Raw genomic sequence first — 20,173 nt, forward strand, 5'->3', positions numbered from 1 at the left:
AAAGTGTACTGTCAAACACATATAATTTATTCTCTGTATAGAAGTCCATGTGTCTGTGGTTAGACAAACTCTCGGTGATGTTTCTTTCAAATACTTCATAAACTTTTGTCTCTCTTCACCAAAAACTACATAACAATCCCTAGTCACTGTTCTACGGGAGGGAACTCGGAATAAAGGTTGGGTTTTTTTCATAAACTTCTTAAAACCTTCCTTTTCAACAAAACGAAAAGGAAGCTCATCAAGGATTAACATCTCAACTAAAGCCCTCCGAGATACCTCTTGATCAAAAGTCCAAATTGCCCCATCACCCATTTCACCTTCTAATGGAAAGTTTAAATTTGATTGTTTGTACTTAGAATTGGAAGTGTTAACCTTATTTGGATTTTTAGGACAAGTTTTCAAATGTTTATTCAGTCCACTTGTTCCATTTTTAGTTGCATCAGCTAAGAGAACTTTACCACAATGCTTGCACTTTGTTTTATTAATTCCATATTCTATGAGCTTATCATAATGCGGCCAAGCAACAGATCTTGGTTCTATAGCTTTCCTCTTCACAGTCACTGAATGTTGTTCAACTTCCGGTGTTGAATCAAGAGACTCAGTAAGAGGTGCACTTCCACTGACATTGGTTGTTCGACTTGTTTCATCTTCCATCTAAACATAGAAGAGATTACAAATGTTATAAGACATAAATTGCAAGGGATTAAGTATCATTTCTACTTAACATAACATGATCACTTTATTTTACTTGTTTTCTTTCTCTCCCAAATACTACTACTATGGATACTATCCATTCATATCTTTCTCTCCCAAAAACAACAACAACGAAGCATTGAAAGTGTAAAACAAAATCAAAAAATACAATACGGAAGCTATTAAAGAAGCTTAAATAAGTTCTATTTTCTAAATTGTTATACTATGTTTCTCCTATGTCCTTTCTTCAACTTAAATAAAAAGAACCAAAACAACCCACATCAGCATGAACAATATATGAAATACAAAAAGAAAACGAATTGAATAGATGAATACCCCAAGGCCCAAGCTCCCAACATGAACCACAAGATAAAAAAAACAAATCAAGAAAGGACCCAAGTAAGTAGACAGAGAACAACGGATAACAAAAATTCAGCAGTCACCTACTCACCTCACGGAAGAAGAAGAAGAAGAAGAAGAAGAAGAAGAAGAAGAAAGAGGTACGAAGATGGAGCAGAATCAGAAATTAAGATGGAGAAATCACAGGCTTTGGATGAGAAATTTGGATGAAGACACAGTTGTCCAAGTTATTTACTCGGTTAGGTTTTGGTCTTAGGTTTTGGTCTTTTGGATGAATAGAAAGGGAAATGCTGAAATCAGTGAAATGAACTGAAGTGCTGAAGTGTTAGGGACTTAGGGTTAAGAATCTTAGAGATTACACTTGATTTTTACGGATTTGGGCTAGACTTAAAATATTTTTACAATGGGCCTTTAGCCCTTTACTCTTTTAGGCCCTACAGACGTATAGTATTGGTAATTTAATTTCGGTATTCGGTATTTCCCGAATACCGAACGGTATAATTGTAAATACCGAATACCGAAACCGAAATACCGAATTTTATATTTTAGTACCGAATACCGAACCGAATTACCGAATACCGAAATACCCGGTTCGGTTCGATAATTCGGTTTTCGGTATTTTATGCCCAGCCTTACTCCTTCCCCTTCTTATCGATCTCCATCCATTCACTTTCTCCACACCACCTCATTTTTCCTCTAGATCTGTCGCCACCGTCGGCACTGCTCCTTCCCCTTCTTTCTTTGGTCATCATCTTCTCCTTCCTCCAGATCTGTTGAATTTTATTTTTTGTATTCAGTATTTGAGTGTATTCGTTAATTTTTTTGGAAAATTCAACTCAGTTGTGCAAGTTGAATACAATTTTTTATTTATTTATGTTGTTTGAATACCACTGATTTTTAAATATAATAAAGTGAATACAATGTAAAAGTAGCTATAGATGAATATAACTGAGTTGAATACATTTGACATGAATAGAGCTTAGTTGCATACATATGACTTAAATACAGTGAAAAGAATTTTTGAATTTTTTTTTATTCGCTGTATTCATGAATACAACTAGGCCGTTTTATGAATACAACGAGCCATTTTTTTAATACAGCGAGGAAACTGTAGCTACGCAATGTAAATATTGAAACTGTAGCTATGACAAATTTTAAACCCCCAAAGTGTAGTCATTTATGTAAAATTCCCATAAAAGTTTGCCCATTAAAAGTATGCCCCCACCGGCATAAACTTGTGAAGGAATTACCAAAGTTATGCCGGACCCGACATACTTATGCCAAGTCTGCCCATAAGGCATGAGTATGTCGGGTCCGGCATAAATTTGGTAATTCCTTAACAAGAGTATGTTGGGTCCGGCATACACGCGACCCAAACCTTGCCTTGCAATTTTTTTTTTAATTTATGCTTAAGCGGGGGTTCGAACTCAGAACCTCATGATTTCTGCGTGAACGCTCAAAGTTGCAATGCGAAGGATAAAAATTAAAAATCAGCAATATGAGGGGTATAATTTAAAGATTACAAATATGATGGGCAAAATTTAAAGACACCCCAAAAGAAGGGCAATCCGCGCAAAAAAATGATAGAGCAAAAACATAGTGGCCCATACACTTGGCCCATCTAATAGCCCATAGATGTGGAGAAACTATTTCGGAAAGTTACACATCCGACCGCTCGATCAAAAATATTTATATTCACAAGCTAATTTATATATAATATACGTCTGGCAACTTTTTTTGGTAGGCGAGTATTTATGTCAATTTTTCAAACTAGAAAATAATTGAGCAAACATATAATTATTATTGAAATTGACATATACATACCGCGACCAATAACTATTACCAGTATTTTAGTCAAATATTAGGCTCAGGCCGCTCAGCAACTGCAATCGAAACAAATTGGCAATCAATGAAGGAAAGGTAAGGTACTGGGAGGCGGTGATGGACAATGAAGGAGATGGGTGATTGAGAACGACTATAGGGTGCCCATTTTTTCAGTTAAAATGTCAATCAAACTACGAGGGGCAATTTACACGATTGTCCTTATTCGGTGGTCGTCTTTAATTTTTGTCCTTCACCTAAAAATTCATGGGTTTCGGGTTCGAACTCCTGCTCAGTCACAAATTTTTAAAAAATTTGCAATGCAGAGTTTAGATTTCGCAAGGCAGAATTTACCTGCAAAACTCTGCCTTAAGACGGAGTTTGCTACCTTGTAATGCCGAGTTTGCTACCTTAAGGTAGAGTTTCAATCCAAAACTCTATCTTGCGATTTTTTTAAAATTTTTTTGACAGAACGATGGTTCAATTTTTAAATCCATGAATGTTAAGGCGAAGGACAAAAAATAAAGACCGACAATTTGAGTGACAAAAATTAAAAACGATTGCCTTTGAAGGGAATCCGCGCAAAAAACATTGGCAAACTTACAGGAATGACTACCTTATTATAGGTTTTTACCATTAGTGACTACCATTTTATTTATTACATTTCGTAGCTACCTTTTTAGTTAATTACCATATGTATTGCGTGTATTTACGGTATAGTAAATAGACTCAGAAGCTGTAACCAGTAAAACAGATCCCTTAGAAATAGGCATTTAATTTGGTCTTAAATGGGAAAATATATTTCATAATAATATCTTTCATAATCTGCTCCACAAAATTAGCTTCCATTTCCATATTCTTCACGATTCTCCTTCTCTCCACCCATCTTTTTCAAATGCAACGTAAAATTCAAACCAATCAACTGCAGAGCAAAAACAGCAAAACAACAAAATACGATCATTCTAATGGTAATTCGAAAGTACCTTTATTTTTTTTTTAATAAAAACACTGAAAATGTATTTCAGATTGGCATTGGTTTTTGTAGTTTTTTTACTTCTTATTTGTCAAACCTTGCTAAGTTCCTTCGTCTTTGAATTCCTCTTCAGTGACGAGCTTCAAATAAATGTGTTATATGTTCGGCAAAAAACTGAATGTAGTATCTTTGTGTTGTATGTTTGTTGGGTATTTGACTAGTGATGAAGTGTGTGTTGAAAACATATACATTCTGTTTTCGTATTTATGTAGTTTGTTTCAATTTGTGAATACACAAATCTTGGTGTTTTTGCTGTGTTGTTGTTTTCCCATCCCAAATACATTAATAAATACGATGTCTTATTTATCAAATACATTAATAAATACGATGTCTTATGTATCTGAGATAGTGTTTTGTATGTATTTTTGTATTTGATACAGTGTGTTGTATATCTCTTATGTTTGTCACGAGTGTTAATGTATTTGGAATACTTTATAGAATGGGTTGCTGTATATATAATTCTGTAGGTTATATGTATTTGGTAGACTGTTTCTTGTGTTCATTATGATATGAACTGGTGTATTCGAAACTATGTGCGTATTTGATAAACACAGTTTCTGCTTCAAATATGTTTCAGATGTGTATATATGGCTGTGTGTATTTATGTATCTGAGATAGTGTTTTCATAAGCTAACTCAGATACATAAATGTTAATGTATTTGAAAATCTGTATGTAGTAGGTTTGTGTATTTAATTTTGTATATTATTTTATAATGTATTTCAGGTTGTAATCAATCTCAACTAATTCATTCATTTTGAGTACAAGAATGTCCACTATATCGTCGTTGATAAGACACTCAGGTAATTGGAACAATGAAAACTGCTATGTGAATTTCAAAATCGATGCAGTGGCGTTTAAAAAATATTCGACATATATAGATTTATTACAAGCAGTTGCAACTCAGCTGAATATAGACATGCAACTGAAAAACATATACATCAAATATATAGTTGAAGGTAACGATACGCCAATGGAAATACATAATGATATGAGTGTTAGGGTGTATGTGGAATTGAAGAAAGAGAACAAACAGTTAGCGATGTATCCTTTGTGCATAACTACAACTGATAAAAGCGTTGATACTTGTGTATCTGGTGAAAGTTGTATTGAAGGAGGATTTTTGCAAATTGGTTACATAAAACAAACAAATGCTATGGAAACAGTAGTGAGTGGAGACTTAGCTTCTTCAAGTTGTGGCAATGCCGTTGTTGTGTTCGAAAACGACACAAATCTGGTTATATCAGATAAGAACCAAAAAGAGGTTGTTGTTGATCAAGTTTACAAGGACAAAGATACACTGAAGGTTGTTATGGCGAATTATGCAATTTCCAACAGGTTCAATTTTCGTGCCGAGAGGTCAAATGCGATAAGGTGTGTTTAATTGTTCTGAACTATTATATTTTAAATTTAATGTAGTTATCTGATATATTGTCAACTAATGTATTTGTTTTCATGTTTGTATTTGAAGCTATACACTAGTATGTGTGTCTAAAGAGTGTGATTAGAAATTTAGGGCATCGAGCGTTGGTAAATCAGAAATGTTCAGGGTTAGGGAGTTTCGTGACAAGCATACATGTCCGCTAAAAGATAAGGTGTATTCACAACGCCATGCGACAAGTTGGCTTATAGGTGGAATTGTAAAACCAAAAGTAGCCAACTATAAGAGGAAATACACACCTAATGATATAGCGGAGGATGTAAGAAATGATCTTGGAATGGATGTGTCCTATATGGTCGCTTGGCGGGCTAAGGAAAAATCAATGAAGGATTTAATGGGTGAACCATCGGATTCTTACAAAAAATTACCTGGGTACCTATACATCTTGGATAAAACGTATCCAGGTTCACATATAAGAATGCGAAAATTCGACGAAAATGAGTTTCTGTATCTGTTAATAGCATTGTATGCATTCATCAAAGGGTTTGATTGTTGTAGGCCAATTGTTGTAGTTGACGGGAGCCACCTCAAAACAGCATACAACGGAACGTTTGTTTCAGCAAGCACGTTAGACGGTGCAGGTAAGTCAAATACACGGTTCAGCTTGATTATACTAAAGAATGAATATGTACAACTGATTTTTTTTTAATTATTATGCTATGTGCAGGTAATATACTTCCTTTAGCATATGGTGTGATAGATTCAGAAAATGACAGGTCTTGGACGTGGTTCTTTGAGCGATTCAGGGAAGCGTATGGTGTGAGAGAGAACATGTGTATTGTTTCTGATAGGCATGAAAGCATAAACAAAGCTGTTTCTAAAATCTATCCGAATGTGCCACATTATGCATGCATATGGCATCTTTGGGGTAACGTATGTAAGAAGTATAAGAAGAGCCATGATGTGTTGAGTCCCGTGTTTTATGCAATGGCAAAAGCGTACACGCAGGAAGATTTTGATGAGCTTATGGGCAAAGTTGAGAAGGCAGATTTTCGGGTGGCAGAGTATTTGGAATTGGCTGGAAGAGAGAAGTGGGCTAGAGTGTATGCAACTGCTAACCGAGGGTGGACAATGACTTCAAACATAGCAGAGTGTATTAATCGTCACCTTGTAGCAGCAAGAGAGCTTCCTATATTTGATTTTCTAGAAGAAGTGAAGAAGATGTTTGGAAGATGGAATTATAATAACCGGAAAAATGGTACATACACGTTCACAACACTCGGTAAAAAGTTTCAGGAGATGTTGTCAATAAATGAGTATCTATGTTTACGTATGACGGTATGTTTCTTTTCAAATTGCTTAAGTATGTTCGATTGAGATTCATTTATGTTCGTTGTATTTGATATAGTTATCATATGGAATCTGTGAGATCTATGTGAAAATGATAACATGTATTTATTAGTTGAATAAGTATTTTGATTCTATTACATTACTGTATTTGTTGTATTTAATTGGGGTATGTGACTAGATTGATCAAATACAATTAGTCAGCTATGAATAATAATTAGCAATATGTTTATGACTATAATGGTTTAATTTTTGCAATCATGAACTTATGTGTATTTGAATTTACGTGAAGTATGTTTTTGTTGATTTTGACTGATCTGTTGTAGGCCGAACCATCAACCGAATACTTGTACACGGTATATGATGCAGGAAGGCATTTCATCGTTAACTTGGACAACAAAACGTGTAGTTGTCGGATGTTTCAAATAGACGAAATTCCATGCCCACATGCATGGGCTGCCATTAAGAAGAAAAATCTAATTGCTGATGATTACTGTTCCGGATTGTTCAAACCGCACACCGTGGTGAAGACGTATGATGTCGCCGTGGATCCTCTCCCTGACGAGCGGGAATGGAAGATTCCAACATACATATCAGAGGATGTTGTTTTGCCACCAAGATACAAGAGACCTCCTGGTAGGCCGAAGAAAAAGCGTGATAAGCCGTTATTTGAATTGCTTCTTGGAAAAAAGAGACATGCTTGCAGTACTTGTGGACAAACTGGACACAATAGACGATCTTGTAGTAATGCTCCTAGAAGGAAATAATTATTTTTTTGTTTGTAGAAGTTTAGATTTGTTAGACTAAATACACTGTTGGTTTGCATTTTTTTTTGAATGAAAAATGAAATCTGTTTCACGTACTACTTGTGTGATATCTTCATTTAGAATTGTATTGAATAGTTATCTTTAAATTCATTCACAAATGAATATAAAAGGCAGCATCAGTTCTTTTAAAAAAAAATAGTTACTATATTTTAATATGTAATAATGGTGCCAAAATACATCAAATATATATAATGTAGAAAGTGTATCTGACTCTGCCATCTTAATAAGTTGCAGATGTATTTGAAATATGTTGATGTTTATGGGTTGGGCGAATTCAAATACATATAGCAAGATATACACATTCATATAAATTGAACTAACAAAATCACACAATGGTCACTGTATATTAGAATGTAGGCAGATTTACACATTCATCCAAAAAATGGTCACCGTATATTTAGTATTATTGATTCCAACATACATCAAATACATGTAATTTAAACAGTGTATCTGAAAAAACTTGCAGATGTATTTGAAATATGTTAATGTTTATATGGTTTGGCGTTTTCAAATACATATAACACCCTTGTTTTACTATCTAAATACGCGTACGTATTTATAGTGTACCTCACTTAGTCGCTTCCGAGATATAGCTAGATATACACATCCATCTATATTCCCAAAATAAAATCACACAACTTTGATAAATTAGAGTAAGCTTAAATGTTCCAGTTAAAACTTAAGTATAATGATAAGATAGTCTTAAACTAACTAAAGCTAAAATATTTTCTATCAAAATAGCCATAGTCTGAAATTACAATTAAATATTCCTACATCAATCCTAAGTAATATCAATTCTGACAGCTTTGCCATAATCCACTGCTGGCCTAACTTGTTTTGGTGGCGCCTCAATGTCGCTCATAGCATGTTCATCGATCTTCCGTGCAGCATAGTCCCAAAGGAGTGCGCCATACCTAGTGCGGATCATTGGTGCATCGATTTGTGCTGGGATACCTTCACCAGTGCTTAGATATTCAGCGAACGCTGCTACGTATGCACCACAATCCCTGGTAAGGTATAAAAGATGTAGAATTATTAGAATGAACCCCATATATGAAAAATTGCAATACATTAAAATATACGTACATGTTGTTAGTGTCTTGCTGCGACAGGTTTTCTACATACTCCATATATGAAAAATTGCAATACATTAAGTTTTCACGGGGTTAGCCACGTAGCCCCTTGAAATTATTTAAGGTATAGTTCGTATACGGAGGGGCTACGTGGCTAACCCCGTGAAAACTTAATGTATTGCAATTTTTCATATATGGAGTATGTAGAAAACCTGTCGCAGCAAGACACTAACAACATGTACGTATATTTTAATGTATTGCAATTTTTCATATATGGGGTTCATTCTAATAATTCTACATCTTTTATACCTTACCAGGGATTGTGGTGCATACGTAGCAGCGTTCGCTGAATATCTAAGCACTGGTGAAGGTATCCCAGCACAAATCGATGCACCAATGATCCGCACTAGGTATGGCGCACTCCTTTGGGACTATGCTGCACGGAAGATCGATGAACATGCTATGAGCGACATTGAGGCGCCACCAAAACAAGTTAGGCCAGCAGTGGATTATGGCAAAGCTGTCAGAATTGATATTACTTAGGATTGATGTAGGAATATTTAATTGTAATTTCAGACTATGGCTATTTTGATAGAAAATATTTTAGCTTTAGTTAGTTTAAGACTATCTTATCATTATACTTAAGTTTTAACTGGAACATTTAAGCTTACTCTAATTTATCAAAGTTGTGTGATTTTATTTTGGGAATATAGATGGATGTGTATATCTAGCTATATCTCGGAAGCGACTAAGTGAGGTACACTATAAATACGTACGCGTATTTAGATAGTAAAACAAGGGTGTTATATGTATTTGAAAACGCCAAACCATATAAACATTAACATATTTCAAATACATCTGCAAGTTTTTTCAGATACACTGTTTAAATTACATGTATTTGATGTATGTTGGAATCAATAATACTAAATATACGGTGACCATTTTTTGGATGAATGTGTAAATCTGCCTACATTCTAATATACAGTGACCATTGTGTGATTTTGTTAGTTCAATTTATATGAATGTGTATATCTTGCTATATGTATTTGAATTCGCCCAACCCATAAACATCAACATATTTCAAATACATCTGCAACTTATTAAGATGGCAGAGTCAGATACACTTTCTACATTATATATATTTGATGTATTTTGGCACCATTATTACATATTAAAATATAGTAACTATTTTTTTTTAAAAGAACTGATGCTGCCTTTTATATTCATTTGTGAATGAATTTAAAGATAACTATTCAATACAATTCTAAATGAAGATATCACACAAGTAGTACGTGAAACAGATTTCATTTTTCATTCAAAAAAAAATGCAAACCAACAGTGTATTTAGTCTAACAAATCTAAACTTCTACAAACAAAAAAATAATTATTTCCTTCTAGGAGCATTACTACAAGATCGTCTATTGTGTCCAGTTTGTCCACAAGTACTGCAAGCATGTCTCTTTTTTCCAAGAAGCAATTCAAATAACGGCTTATCACGCTTTTTCTTCGGCCTACCAGGAGGTCTCTTGTATCTTGGTGGCAAAACAACATCCTCTGATATGTATGTTGGAATCTTCCATTCCCGCTCGTCAGGGAGAGGATCCACGGCGACATCATACGTCTTCACCACGGTGTGCGGTTTGAACAATCCGGAACAGTAATCATCAGCAATTAGATTTTTCTTCTTAATGGCAGCCCATGCATGTGGGCATGGAATTTCGTCTATTTGAAACATCCGACAACTACACGTTTTGTTGTCCAAGTTAACGATGAAATGCCTTCCTGCATCATATACCGTGTACAAGTATTCGGTTGATGGTTCGGCCTACAACAGATCAGTCAAAATCAACAAAAACATACTTCACGTAAATTCAAATACACATAAGTTCATGATTGCAAAGATTAAACCATTATAGTCATAAACATATTGCTAATTATTATTCATAGCTGACTAATTGTATTTGATCAATCTAGTCACATACCCCAATTAAATACAACAAATACAGTAATGTAATAGAATCAAAATACTTATTCAACTAATAAATACATGTTATCATTTTCACATAGATCTCACAGATTCCATATGATAACTATATCAAATACAACGAACATAAATGAATCTCAATCGAACATACTTAAGCAATTTGAAAAGAAACATACCGTCATACGTAAACATAGATACTCATTTATTGACAACATCTCCTGAAACTTTTTACCGAGTGTTGTGAACGTGTATGTACCATTTTTCCGGTTATTATAATTCCATCTTCCAAACATCTTCTTCACTTCTTCTAGAAAATCAAATATAGGAAGCTCTCTTGCTGCTACAAGGTGACGATTAATACACTCTGCTATGTTTGAAGTCATTGTCCACCCTCGGTTAGCAGTTGCATACACTCTAGCCCACTTCTCTCTTCCAGCCAATTCCAAATACTCTGCCACCCGAAAATCTGCCTTCTCAACTTTGCCCATAAGCTCATCAAAATCTTCCTGCGTGTACGCTTTTGCCATTGCATAAAACACGGGACTCAACACATCATGGCTCTTCTTATACTTCTTACATACGTTACCCCAAAGATGCCATATGCATGCATAATGTGGCACATTCGGATAGATTTTAGAAACAGCTTTGTTTATGCTTTCATGCCTATCAGAAACAATACACATGTTCTCTCTCACACCATACGCTTCCCTGAATCGCTCAAAGAACCACGTCCAAGACCTGTCATTTTCTGAATCTATCACACCATATGCTAAAGGAAGTATATTACCTGCACATAGCATAATAATTAAAAAAAAATCAGTTGTACATATTCATTCTTTAGTATAATCAAGCTGAACCGTGTATTTGACTTACCTGCACCGTCTAACGTGCTTGCTGAAACAAACGTTCCGTTGTATGCTGTTTTGAGGTGGCTCCCGTCAACTACAACAATTGGCCTACAACAATCAAACCCTTTGATGAATGCATACAATGCTATTAACAGATACAGAAACTCATTTTCGTCGAATTTTCGCATTCTTATATGTGAACCTGGATACGTTTTATCCAAGATGTATAGGTACCCAGGTAATTTTTTGTAAGAATCCGATGGTTCACCCATTAAATCCTTCATTGATTTTTCCTTAGCCCGCCAAGCGACCATATAGGACACATCCATTCCAAGATCATTTCTTACATCCTCCGCTATATCATTAGGTGTGTATTTCCTCTTATAGTTGGCTACTTTTGGTTTTACAATTCCACCTATAAGCCAACTTGTCGCATGGCGTTGTGAATACACCTTATCTTTTAGCGGACATGTATGCTTGTCACGAAACTCCCTAACCCTGAACATTTCTGATTTACCAACGCTCGATGCCCTAAATTTCTAATCACACTCTTTAGACACACATACTAGTGTATAGCTTCAAATACAAACATGAAAACAAATACATTAGTTGACAATATATCAGATAACTACATTAAATTTAAAATATAATAGTTCAGAACAATTAAACACACCTTATCGCATTTGACCTCTCGGCACGAAAATTGAACCTGTTGGAAATTGCATAATTCGCCATAACAACCTTCAGTGTATCTTTGTCCTTGTAAACTTGATCAACAACAACCTCTTTTTGGTTCTTATCTGATATAACCAGATTTGTGTCGTTTTCGAACACAACAACGGCATTGCCACAACTTGAAGAAGCTAAGTCTCCACTCACTACTGTTTCCATAGCATTTGTTTGTTTTATGTAACCAATTTGCAAAAATCCTCCTTCAATACAACTTTCACCAGATACACAAGTATCAACGCTTTTATCAGTTGTAGTTATGCACAAAGGATACATCGCTAACTGTTTGTTCTCTTTCTTCAATTCCACATACACCCTAACACTCATATCATTATGTATTTCCATTGGCGTATCGTTACCTTCAACTATATATTTGATGTATATGTTTTTCAGTTGCATGTCTATATTCAGCTGAGTTGCAACTGCTTGTAATAAATCTATATATGTCGAATATTTTTTAAACGCCACTGCATCGATTTTGAAATTCACATAGCAGTTTTCATTGTTCCAATTACCTGAGTGTCTTATCAACGACGATATAGTGGACATTCTTGTACTCAAAATGAATGAATTAGTTGAGATTGATTACAACCTGAAATACATTATAAAATAATATACAAAATTAAATACACAAACCTACTACATACAGATTTTCAAATACATTAACATTTATGTATCTGAGTTAGCTTATGAAAACACTATCTCAGATACATAAATACACACAGCCATATATACACATCTGAAACATATTTGAAGCAGAAACTGTGTTTATCAAATACGCACATAGTTTCGAATACACCAGTTCATATCATAATGAACACAAGAAACAGTCTACCAAATACATATAACCTACAGAATTATATATACAGCAACCCATTCTATAAAGTATTCCAAATACATTAACACTCGTGACAAACATAAGAGATATACAACACACTGTATCAAATACAAAAATACATACAAAACACTATCTCAGATACATAAGACATCGTATTTATTAATGTATTTGATAAATAAGACATCGTATTTATTAATGTATTTGGGATGGGAAAACAACAACACAGCAAAAACACCAAGATTTGTGTATTCACAAATTGAAACAAACTACATAAATACGAAAACAGAATGTATATGTTTTCAACACACACTTCATCACTAGTCAAATACCCAACAAACATACAACACAAAGATACTACATTCAGTTTTTTGCCGAACATATAACACATTTATTTGAAGCTCGTCACTGAAGAGGAATTCAAAGACGAAGGAACTTAGCAAGGTTTGACAAATAAGAAGTAAAAAAACTACAAAAACCAATGCCAATCTGAAATACATTTTCAGTGTTTTTATTAAAAAAAAAATAAAGGTACTTTCGAATTACCATTAGAATGATCGTATTTTGTTGTTTTGCTGTTTTTGCTCTGCAGTTGATTGGTTTGAATTTTACGTTGCATTTGAAAAAGATGGGTGGAGAGAAGGAGAATCGTGAAGAATATGGAAATGGAAGCTAATTTTGTGGAGCAGATTATGAAAGATATTATTATGAAATATATTTTCCCATTTAAGACCAAATTAAATGCCTATTTCTAAGGGATCTGTTTTACTGGTTACAGCTTCTGAGTCTATTTACTATACCGTAAATACACGCAATACATATGGTAATTAACTAAAAAGGTAGCTACGAAATGTAATAAATAAAATGGTAGTCACTAATGGTAAAAACCTATAATAAGGTAGTCATTCCTGTAAGTTTGCCAATGTTTTTTGCGCGGATTCCCTTCAAAGGCAATCGTTTTTAATTTTTGTCACTCAAATTGTCGGTCTTTATTTTTTGTCCTTCGCCTTAACATTCATGGATTTAAAAATTGAACCATCGTTCTGTCAAAAAAATTTTAAAAAAATCGCAAGATAGAGTTTTGGATTGAAACTCTACCTTAAGGTAGCAAACTCGGCATTACAAGGTAGCAAACTCCGTCTTAAGGCAGAGTTTTGCAGGTAAATTCTGCCTTGCGAAATCTAAACTCTGCATTGCAAATTTTTTAAAAATTTGTGACTGAGCAGGAGTTCGAACCCGAAACCCATGAATTTTTAGGTGAAGGACAAAAATTAAAGACGACCACCGAATAAGGACAATCGTGTAAATTGCCCCTCGTAGTTTGATTGACATTTTAACTGAAAAAATGGGCACCCTATAGTCGTTCTCAATCACCCATCTCCTTCATTGTCCATCACCGCCTCCCAGTACCTTACCTTTCCTTCATTGATTGCCAATTTGTTTCGATTGCAGTTGCTGAGCGGCCTGAGCCTAATATTTGACTAAAATACTGGTAATAGTTATTGGTCGCGGTATGTATATGTCAATTTCAATAATAATTATATGTTTGCTCAATTATTTTCTAGTTTGAAAAATTGACATAAATACTCGCCTACCAAAAAAAGTTGCCAGACGTATATTATATATAAATTAGCTTGTGAATATAAATATTTTTGATCGAGCGGTCGGATGTGTAACTTTCCGAAATAGTTTCTCCACATCTATGGGCAATTAGATGGGCCAAGTGTATGGGCCACTATGTTTTTGCTCTATCATTTTTTTGCGCGGATTGCCCTTCTTTTGGGGTGTCTTTAAATTTTGCCCATCATATTTGTAATCTTTAAATTATACCCCTCATATTGCTGATTTTTAATTTTTATCCTTCGCATTGCAACTTTGAGCGTTCACGCAGAAATCATGAGGTTCTGAGTTCGAACCCCCGCTTAAGCATAAATTAAAAAAAAATTGCAAGGCAAGGTTTGGGTCGCGTGTATGCCGGACCCAACATACTCTTGTTAAGGAATTACCAAATTTATGCCGGACCCGACATACTCATGCCTTATGGGCAGACTTGGCATAAGTATGTCGGGTCCGGCATAACTTTGGTAATTCCTTCACAAGTTTATGCCGGTGGGGGCATACTTTTAATGGGCAAACTTTTATGGGAATTTTACATAAATGACTACACTTTGGGGGTTTAAAATTTGTCATAGCTACAGTTTCAATATTTACATTGCGTAGCTACAGTTTCCTCGCTGTATTAAAAAAATGGCTCGTTGTATTCATAAAACGGCCTAGTTGTATTCATGAATACAGCGAATAAAAAAAAAATTCAAAAATTCTTTTCACTGTATTTAAGTCATATGTATGCAACTCAGCTCTATTCATGTCAAATGTATTCAACTCAGTTATATTCATCTATAGCTACTTTTACATTGTATTCACTTTATTGTATTTAAAAATCAGTGGTATTCAAACAACATAAATAAATAAAAAATTGTATTCAACTTGCACAACTGAGTTGAATTTTCCAAAAAAATTAACGAATACACTCAAATACTGAATACAAAAAATAAAATTCAACAGATCTGGAGGAAGGAGAAGATGATGACCAAAGAAAGAAGGGGAAGGAGCAGTGCCGACGGTGGCGACAGATCTAGAGGAAAAATGAGGTGGTGTGGAGAAAGTGAATGGATGGAGATCGATAAGAAGGGGAAGGAGTAAGGCTGGGCATAAAATACCGAAAACCGAATTACCGAACCGAACCGGCTATTTCGGTATTCGGTAATTCGGTTCGGTATTCGGTACTAAAATATAAAATTCGGTATTTCGGTTTCGGTATTCGGTATTTACAATTATACCGTTCGGTATTCGGGAAATACCGAATACCGAAATTAAATTACCAATACTATACGTCTGTAGGGCCTAAAAGAGTAAAGGGCTAAAGGCCCATTGTAAAAATATTTTAAGTCTAGCCCAAATCCGTAAAAATCAAGTGTAATCTCTAAGATTCTTAACCCTAAGTCCCTAACACTTCAGCACTTCAGTTCATTTCACTGATTTCAGCATTTCCCTTTCTATTCATCCAAAAGACCAAAACCTAAGACCAAAACCTAACCGAGTAAATAACTTGGACAACTGTGTCTTCATCCAAATTTCTCATCCAAAGCCTGTGATTTCTCCATCTTAATTTCTGATTCTGCTCCATCTTCGTACCTCCTTCTTCTTCTTCTTCTTCTTCTTCTTCTTCTTCTTCTTCTTCTTCTTCTTCTTCTTCTTCCGTGAGGTGAGTAGGTGACTGCTGAATTTTTGTTATCCGTTGTTCTCTGTCTACTTACTTGGGTCCTTTCTTGATTTGTTTTTTTTATCTTGTGGTTCATGTTGGGAGCTTGGGCCTTGGGGTATTCATCTATTCAATTCGTTTTCTTTTTGTATTTCATATATTGTTCATGCTGATGTGGGTTGTTTTGGTTCTTTTTATTTAAGTTGAAGAAAGGACATAGGAGAAACATAGTATAACAATTTAGAAAATAGAACTTATTTAAGCTTCTTTAATAGCTTCCGTATTGTATTTTTTGATTTTGTTTTACACTTTCAATGCTTCGTTGTTGTTGTTTTTGGGAGAGAAAGATATGAATGGATAGTATCCATAGTAGTAGTATTTGGGAGAGAAAGAAAACAAGTAAAATAAAGTGATCATGTTATGTTAAGTAGAAATGATACTTAATCCCTTGCAATTTATGTCTTATAACATTTGTAATCTCTTCTATGTTTAGATGGAAGATGAAACAAGTCGAACAACCAATGTCAGTGGAAGTGCACCTCTTACTGAGTCTCTTGATTCAACACCGGAAGTTGAACAACATTCAGTGACTGTGAAGAGGAAAGCTATAGAACCAAGATCTGCTGCTTGGCCGCATTATGATAAGCTCATAGAATATGGAATTAATAAAGCAAAGTGCAAGCATTGTGGTAAAGTTCTCTTAGCTGATGCAACTAAAAATGGAACAAGTGGACTGAATAAACATTTGAAAACTTGTCCTAAAAATCCAAATAAGGTTAACACTTCCAATTCTAAGTACAAACAATCAAATTTAAACTTTCCATTAGAAGGTGAAATGAGTGATGGGGCAATTTGGACTTTTGATCAAGAGGTATCTCGGAGGGCTTTAGTTGAGATGTTAATCCTTGATGAGCTTCCTTTTCGTTTTGTTGAAAAGGAAGGTTTTAAGAAGTTTATGAAAAAAACCCAACCTTTATTCCGAGTTCCCTCCCGTAGAACAGTGACTAGGGATTGTTATGTAGTTTTTGGTGAAGAGAGACAAAAGTTTATGAAGTATTTGAAAGAAACATCACCGAGAGTTTGTCTAACCACAGACACATGGACTTCTATACAGAGAATAAATTATATGTGTTTGACAGTACACTTTATTGATAGTGATTGGCTCTTGCATAAACGAATTTTAAACTTTCAGGTTGTTACTAGTCATAAGGGTGACGAAATGGCCCGTCGTATTAGTAAGTGTTTGCTTGATTGGAAATTGGAGAAAATAATCACTATAACTGTAGATAATGCTTCTTCTAATGATGTTATGGTGAAAGAGTTACACAAACAAATGGTTAATTGGGGATCTAACATGAAATGTGGTAACCATCTTCACGTGAGATGTATGGCTCACATTTTGAATCTTATTGTGCAAGATGGCATGAAAGAAGTTGGTCCATCTATCAAACGTGTTAGGCAAATGGTGAAATATGTTAGACAATCTGCCGCAAGGATTAGAAAATTTGCGGAATGTTGTGAACTAAAAAATATAGACAGTAAGAAGTCATTATGTTTAGATGTTTCAACCCGGTGGAATTCGACCTACTTGATGTTGGATGCCGCACAATATTTTGAGAGTGCATTTGATAGGTTTGATCTTGAAGATGGTGGATTGTCAACTTATCTTGCTACTCATGTTTGTGAAGATGGAAGTGTTGCAGGTGTACTTGAAAGTGATGATTGGCAAAAGGTGAGAAATATGGTAATATTTCTTAAAAGGTTTTATGATCTAACTGAGAAGGTTTCAGGTTCACTCTACGTCACTTCTAATGGTCACTTTGAAGATATAGTTGAGCTTCACAATCATTTAAGAGAGTGTATGGAAGACGATGATCCTTCTTTGGCAAAAATGAAAGAAACGTTTGTCAAGTATTGGGGTGCTCCTGAAAAAATGAATAAAGTGCTTTTTATTGCCTCTATCTTAGATCCTCGTAATAAACTTGAGTATGTTGGCGACGCACTTGATGATATGTTTGGAGATGAAAAGGGGAGTGAAATAAAAGATGAAGTGGTGACTTACATGAAATCTATGTTTGAAGAGTATGTAGCAAAATTCTCTAATGCATCTCGACGCTCATCTTCTCTCTCTGATTTATCTGGTCAGACATCGGATTCATCTAGCTCTAACACTAGCACAAAATCAACAAAAGTGAGAAATAGGATCCAAATGAAGAGGAACAAACAAGATGGTACAGGTTTGGGTGGTAAGTCGGAGTTGGAAAAGTATCTTACTGAAGAACTAGAGCCGAATGATGATGAGGACAATTTTGATATCTTGTCATGGTGGAAAGCTCATTCTCCTAGATATAAAATTCTTTCCGAGATGGCTCGTGATGTGTTGGCAATTCCAATTTCTAGTATGGCATCGGAATGTGCCTTAGCACCGGGGGCCGTATTCTTGATTCATTTAGGAGTTCTTTGACTCCGAAATTGGTGCAAGCTGTTATTTGTCTTCAAGATTGGCGTCGAAATGAGCCTTATCCCATAAATGTTGAAGAAGATTTTAATGATCTTATGAAACTTGAACTTGGTATGTTTTTCAGTTTTTGTATTTTATTTTTATATTTTTTTTACTTAGTTTAATTGTTGACACATTTTAAATTATTTTTAGATATGGCTGATAGCTCAAAAGATTCCCTCGTTCTTGATTTGTAATCGCAAGATGCCTCAGGTATAAGGCTCTGAATTTTCATTTGATTATTCCATATTATTTCCACCAGTACTTTTAACTTTTGATAATGCCAACTGCTGTATCTTAAATTATCATCTTAAATGCAATACCAATTTTAACTATATAGGAACTGGTCCTTTTTGTTGTCTCAGTAATATTAATATTGAAGCATATACTTTTGCGAAATAGTTTTCCTTTTTACCATGCGTGCTTCAATTTGCAGATATGCAGTTTATCAACTATAGCCCGTGAATATGTTGCTCTGCCTCTGCGGTCAGTGATCTCTCTCCCATTTAAGGATTTGATACTATCAGCAGCTGAAAGCAATCGTTCTACAGAAGATCATGCCTGGAAAATATCTAGACCCTTGAAGGAATTTCTTGAAAGCAATCATAACAAGTCTCAGCTTGATGCTATTAATGTGAGTTTTTAAAACAGCTTTATCATTATTCTTATCTCATCTCTATTATATGCAGTAAGCACTTTTCTAATATATTGATTTTGCATAAACACATATATTTATAGCTGTCCATATCAATGAATATGTGCTGTCTATATCAACTTGGTGCTTCTGTCCCCCCTGCTGTCTAAAATTCTAGTGAAGCAAGTTTTCCAACACTCCTATGTAAATAAGGCTATCAATTGTTGATCTTTAAATGGAAGTGGATGAAAAAGTGGATTTATCACGCTGATGAAAAAAATTTATCACTGGATGAAAAAAAAATATGTTAGTATAAATTTTTATTAGTTACATATGGTGTGTGGGCCAACACCTTTCTCTCTGATGTGGTCCACTTTGAGTTTGTTGTTAAGGAGCCAAAATAAGTTGTAATTGTTGGTACAAAATATATGCTTTCTGATAATTGAGATAACACAGGTAAATAGACAGAAAATGGTTGTACAAAATAGTGCATATTTTTTTTATAGTTTTAATTCTTACCAATAACAAGTTCCTTAGGTTTCTCAATCCACAAGGGATGGTTTTGGGATATACTTATGAGCACGAGATTATTAGTTTTTACACTGTATAGAATGCATATGCTATTGTGTTGGAGGTTTTGTTCTATTTTTTTCCTAATCATTGGTAGAGTGCTGATTGTCAGAAACTAGTAGTGTCCTTAAGGACACCTCAAGTTGCATTTGTTTATTTGTCTTTTCCCACTTATGAGCCCCCTAAATATTGTGTTATGCTAGTTCTTTTTCTTCTTCTAAACACCAAATTTTGTCTGATAGTTTGCAATCTCTCTCTCTTCTCTCTCTCTCTCTCTC

The 20,173-nt window shown here is 34.7% G+C and overlaps 2 protein-coding genes across 2 annotated transcripts; one reads left to right on the forward strand and one right to left on the reverse strand.

Annotated features, from left to right (window-relative positions):
- Positions 1-4,878: 4,878 nt before the first annotated feature.
- On the forward strand, positions 4,879-7,400 carry LOC132644743 (protein FAR1-RELATED SEQUENCE 2-like). Its single transcript, XM_060361350.1, has 4 exons — positions 4,879-5,279; positions 5,422-5,927; positions 6,014-6,624; positions 6,960-7,400. The coding sequence occupies exons 1-4, from the start codon at positions 4,879-4,881 to the stop codon at positions 7,398-7,400; spliced, it is 1,959 nt and encodes a 652-aa protein (XP_060217333.1).
- A 2,517-nt stretch (positions 7,401-9,917) lies between these two features.
- On the reverse strand, positions 9,918-12,439 carry LOC132644744 (protein FAR1-RELATED SEQUENCE 2-like). Its single transcript, XM_060361351.1, has 4 exons — positions 12,039-12,439; positions 11,391-11,896; positions 10,694-11,304; positions 9,918-10,358 (listed from the first exon to the last, which is right to left on the reverse strand). Exons 1-4 carry the CDS (start codon positions 12,437-12,439, stop codon positions 9,918-9,920), a joined length of 1,959 nt encoding a protein of 652 aa, XP_060217334.1.
- Positions 12,440-20,173: the final 7,734 nt, after the last annotated feature.

The sequence above is a fragment of the Lycium barbarum genome, chromosome 6 (genome assembly GCF_019175385.1).
Source record: "Lycium barbarum isolate Lr01 chromosome 6, ASM1917538v2, whole genome shotgun sequence".
Taxonomy (NCBI): Eukaryota; Viridiplantae; Streptophyta; class Magnoliopsida; order Solanales; family Solanaceae; genus Lycium; species Lycium barbarum.

Bases quoted from the DNA above. Each gene is read 5' to 3' on its own strand.
- LOC132644743 (XM_060361350.1), top strand. From the start codon at position 4,879: ATGGAAATACATAATGATATGAGTGTTAGGGTGTATGTGGAATTGAAG. The intron at 5,280-5,421 runs GTGTGTTTAATT...TTAGAAATTTAG, and splicing joins GAGAGGTCAAATGCGATAAG to GGCATCGAGCGTTGGTAAAT. The intron at 6,625-6,959 runs GTATGTTTCTTT...GATCTGTTGTAG, and splicing joins ATCTATGTTTACGTATGACG to GCCGAACCATCAACCGAATA.
- LOC132644744 (XM_060361351.1), bottom strand. From the start codon at position 12,439: ATGGAAATACATAATGATATGAGTGTTAGGGTGTATGTGGAATTGAAG. The intron at 11,897-12,038 runs GTGTGTTTAATT...TTAGAAATTTAG, and splicing joins GAGAGGTCAAATGCGATAAG to GGCATCGAGCGTTGGTAAAT. The intron at 11,305-11,390 runs GTAAGTCAAATA...TGCTATGTGCAG, and splicing joins AAGCACGTTAGACGGTGCAG to GTAATATACTTCCTTTAGCA.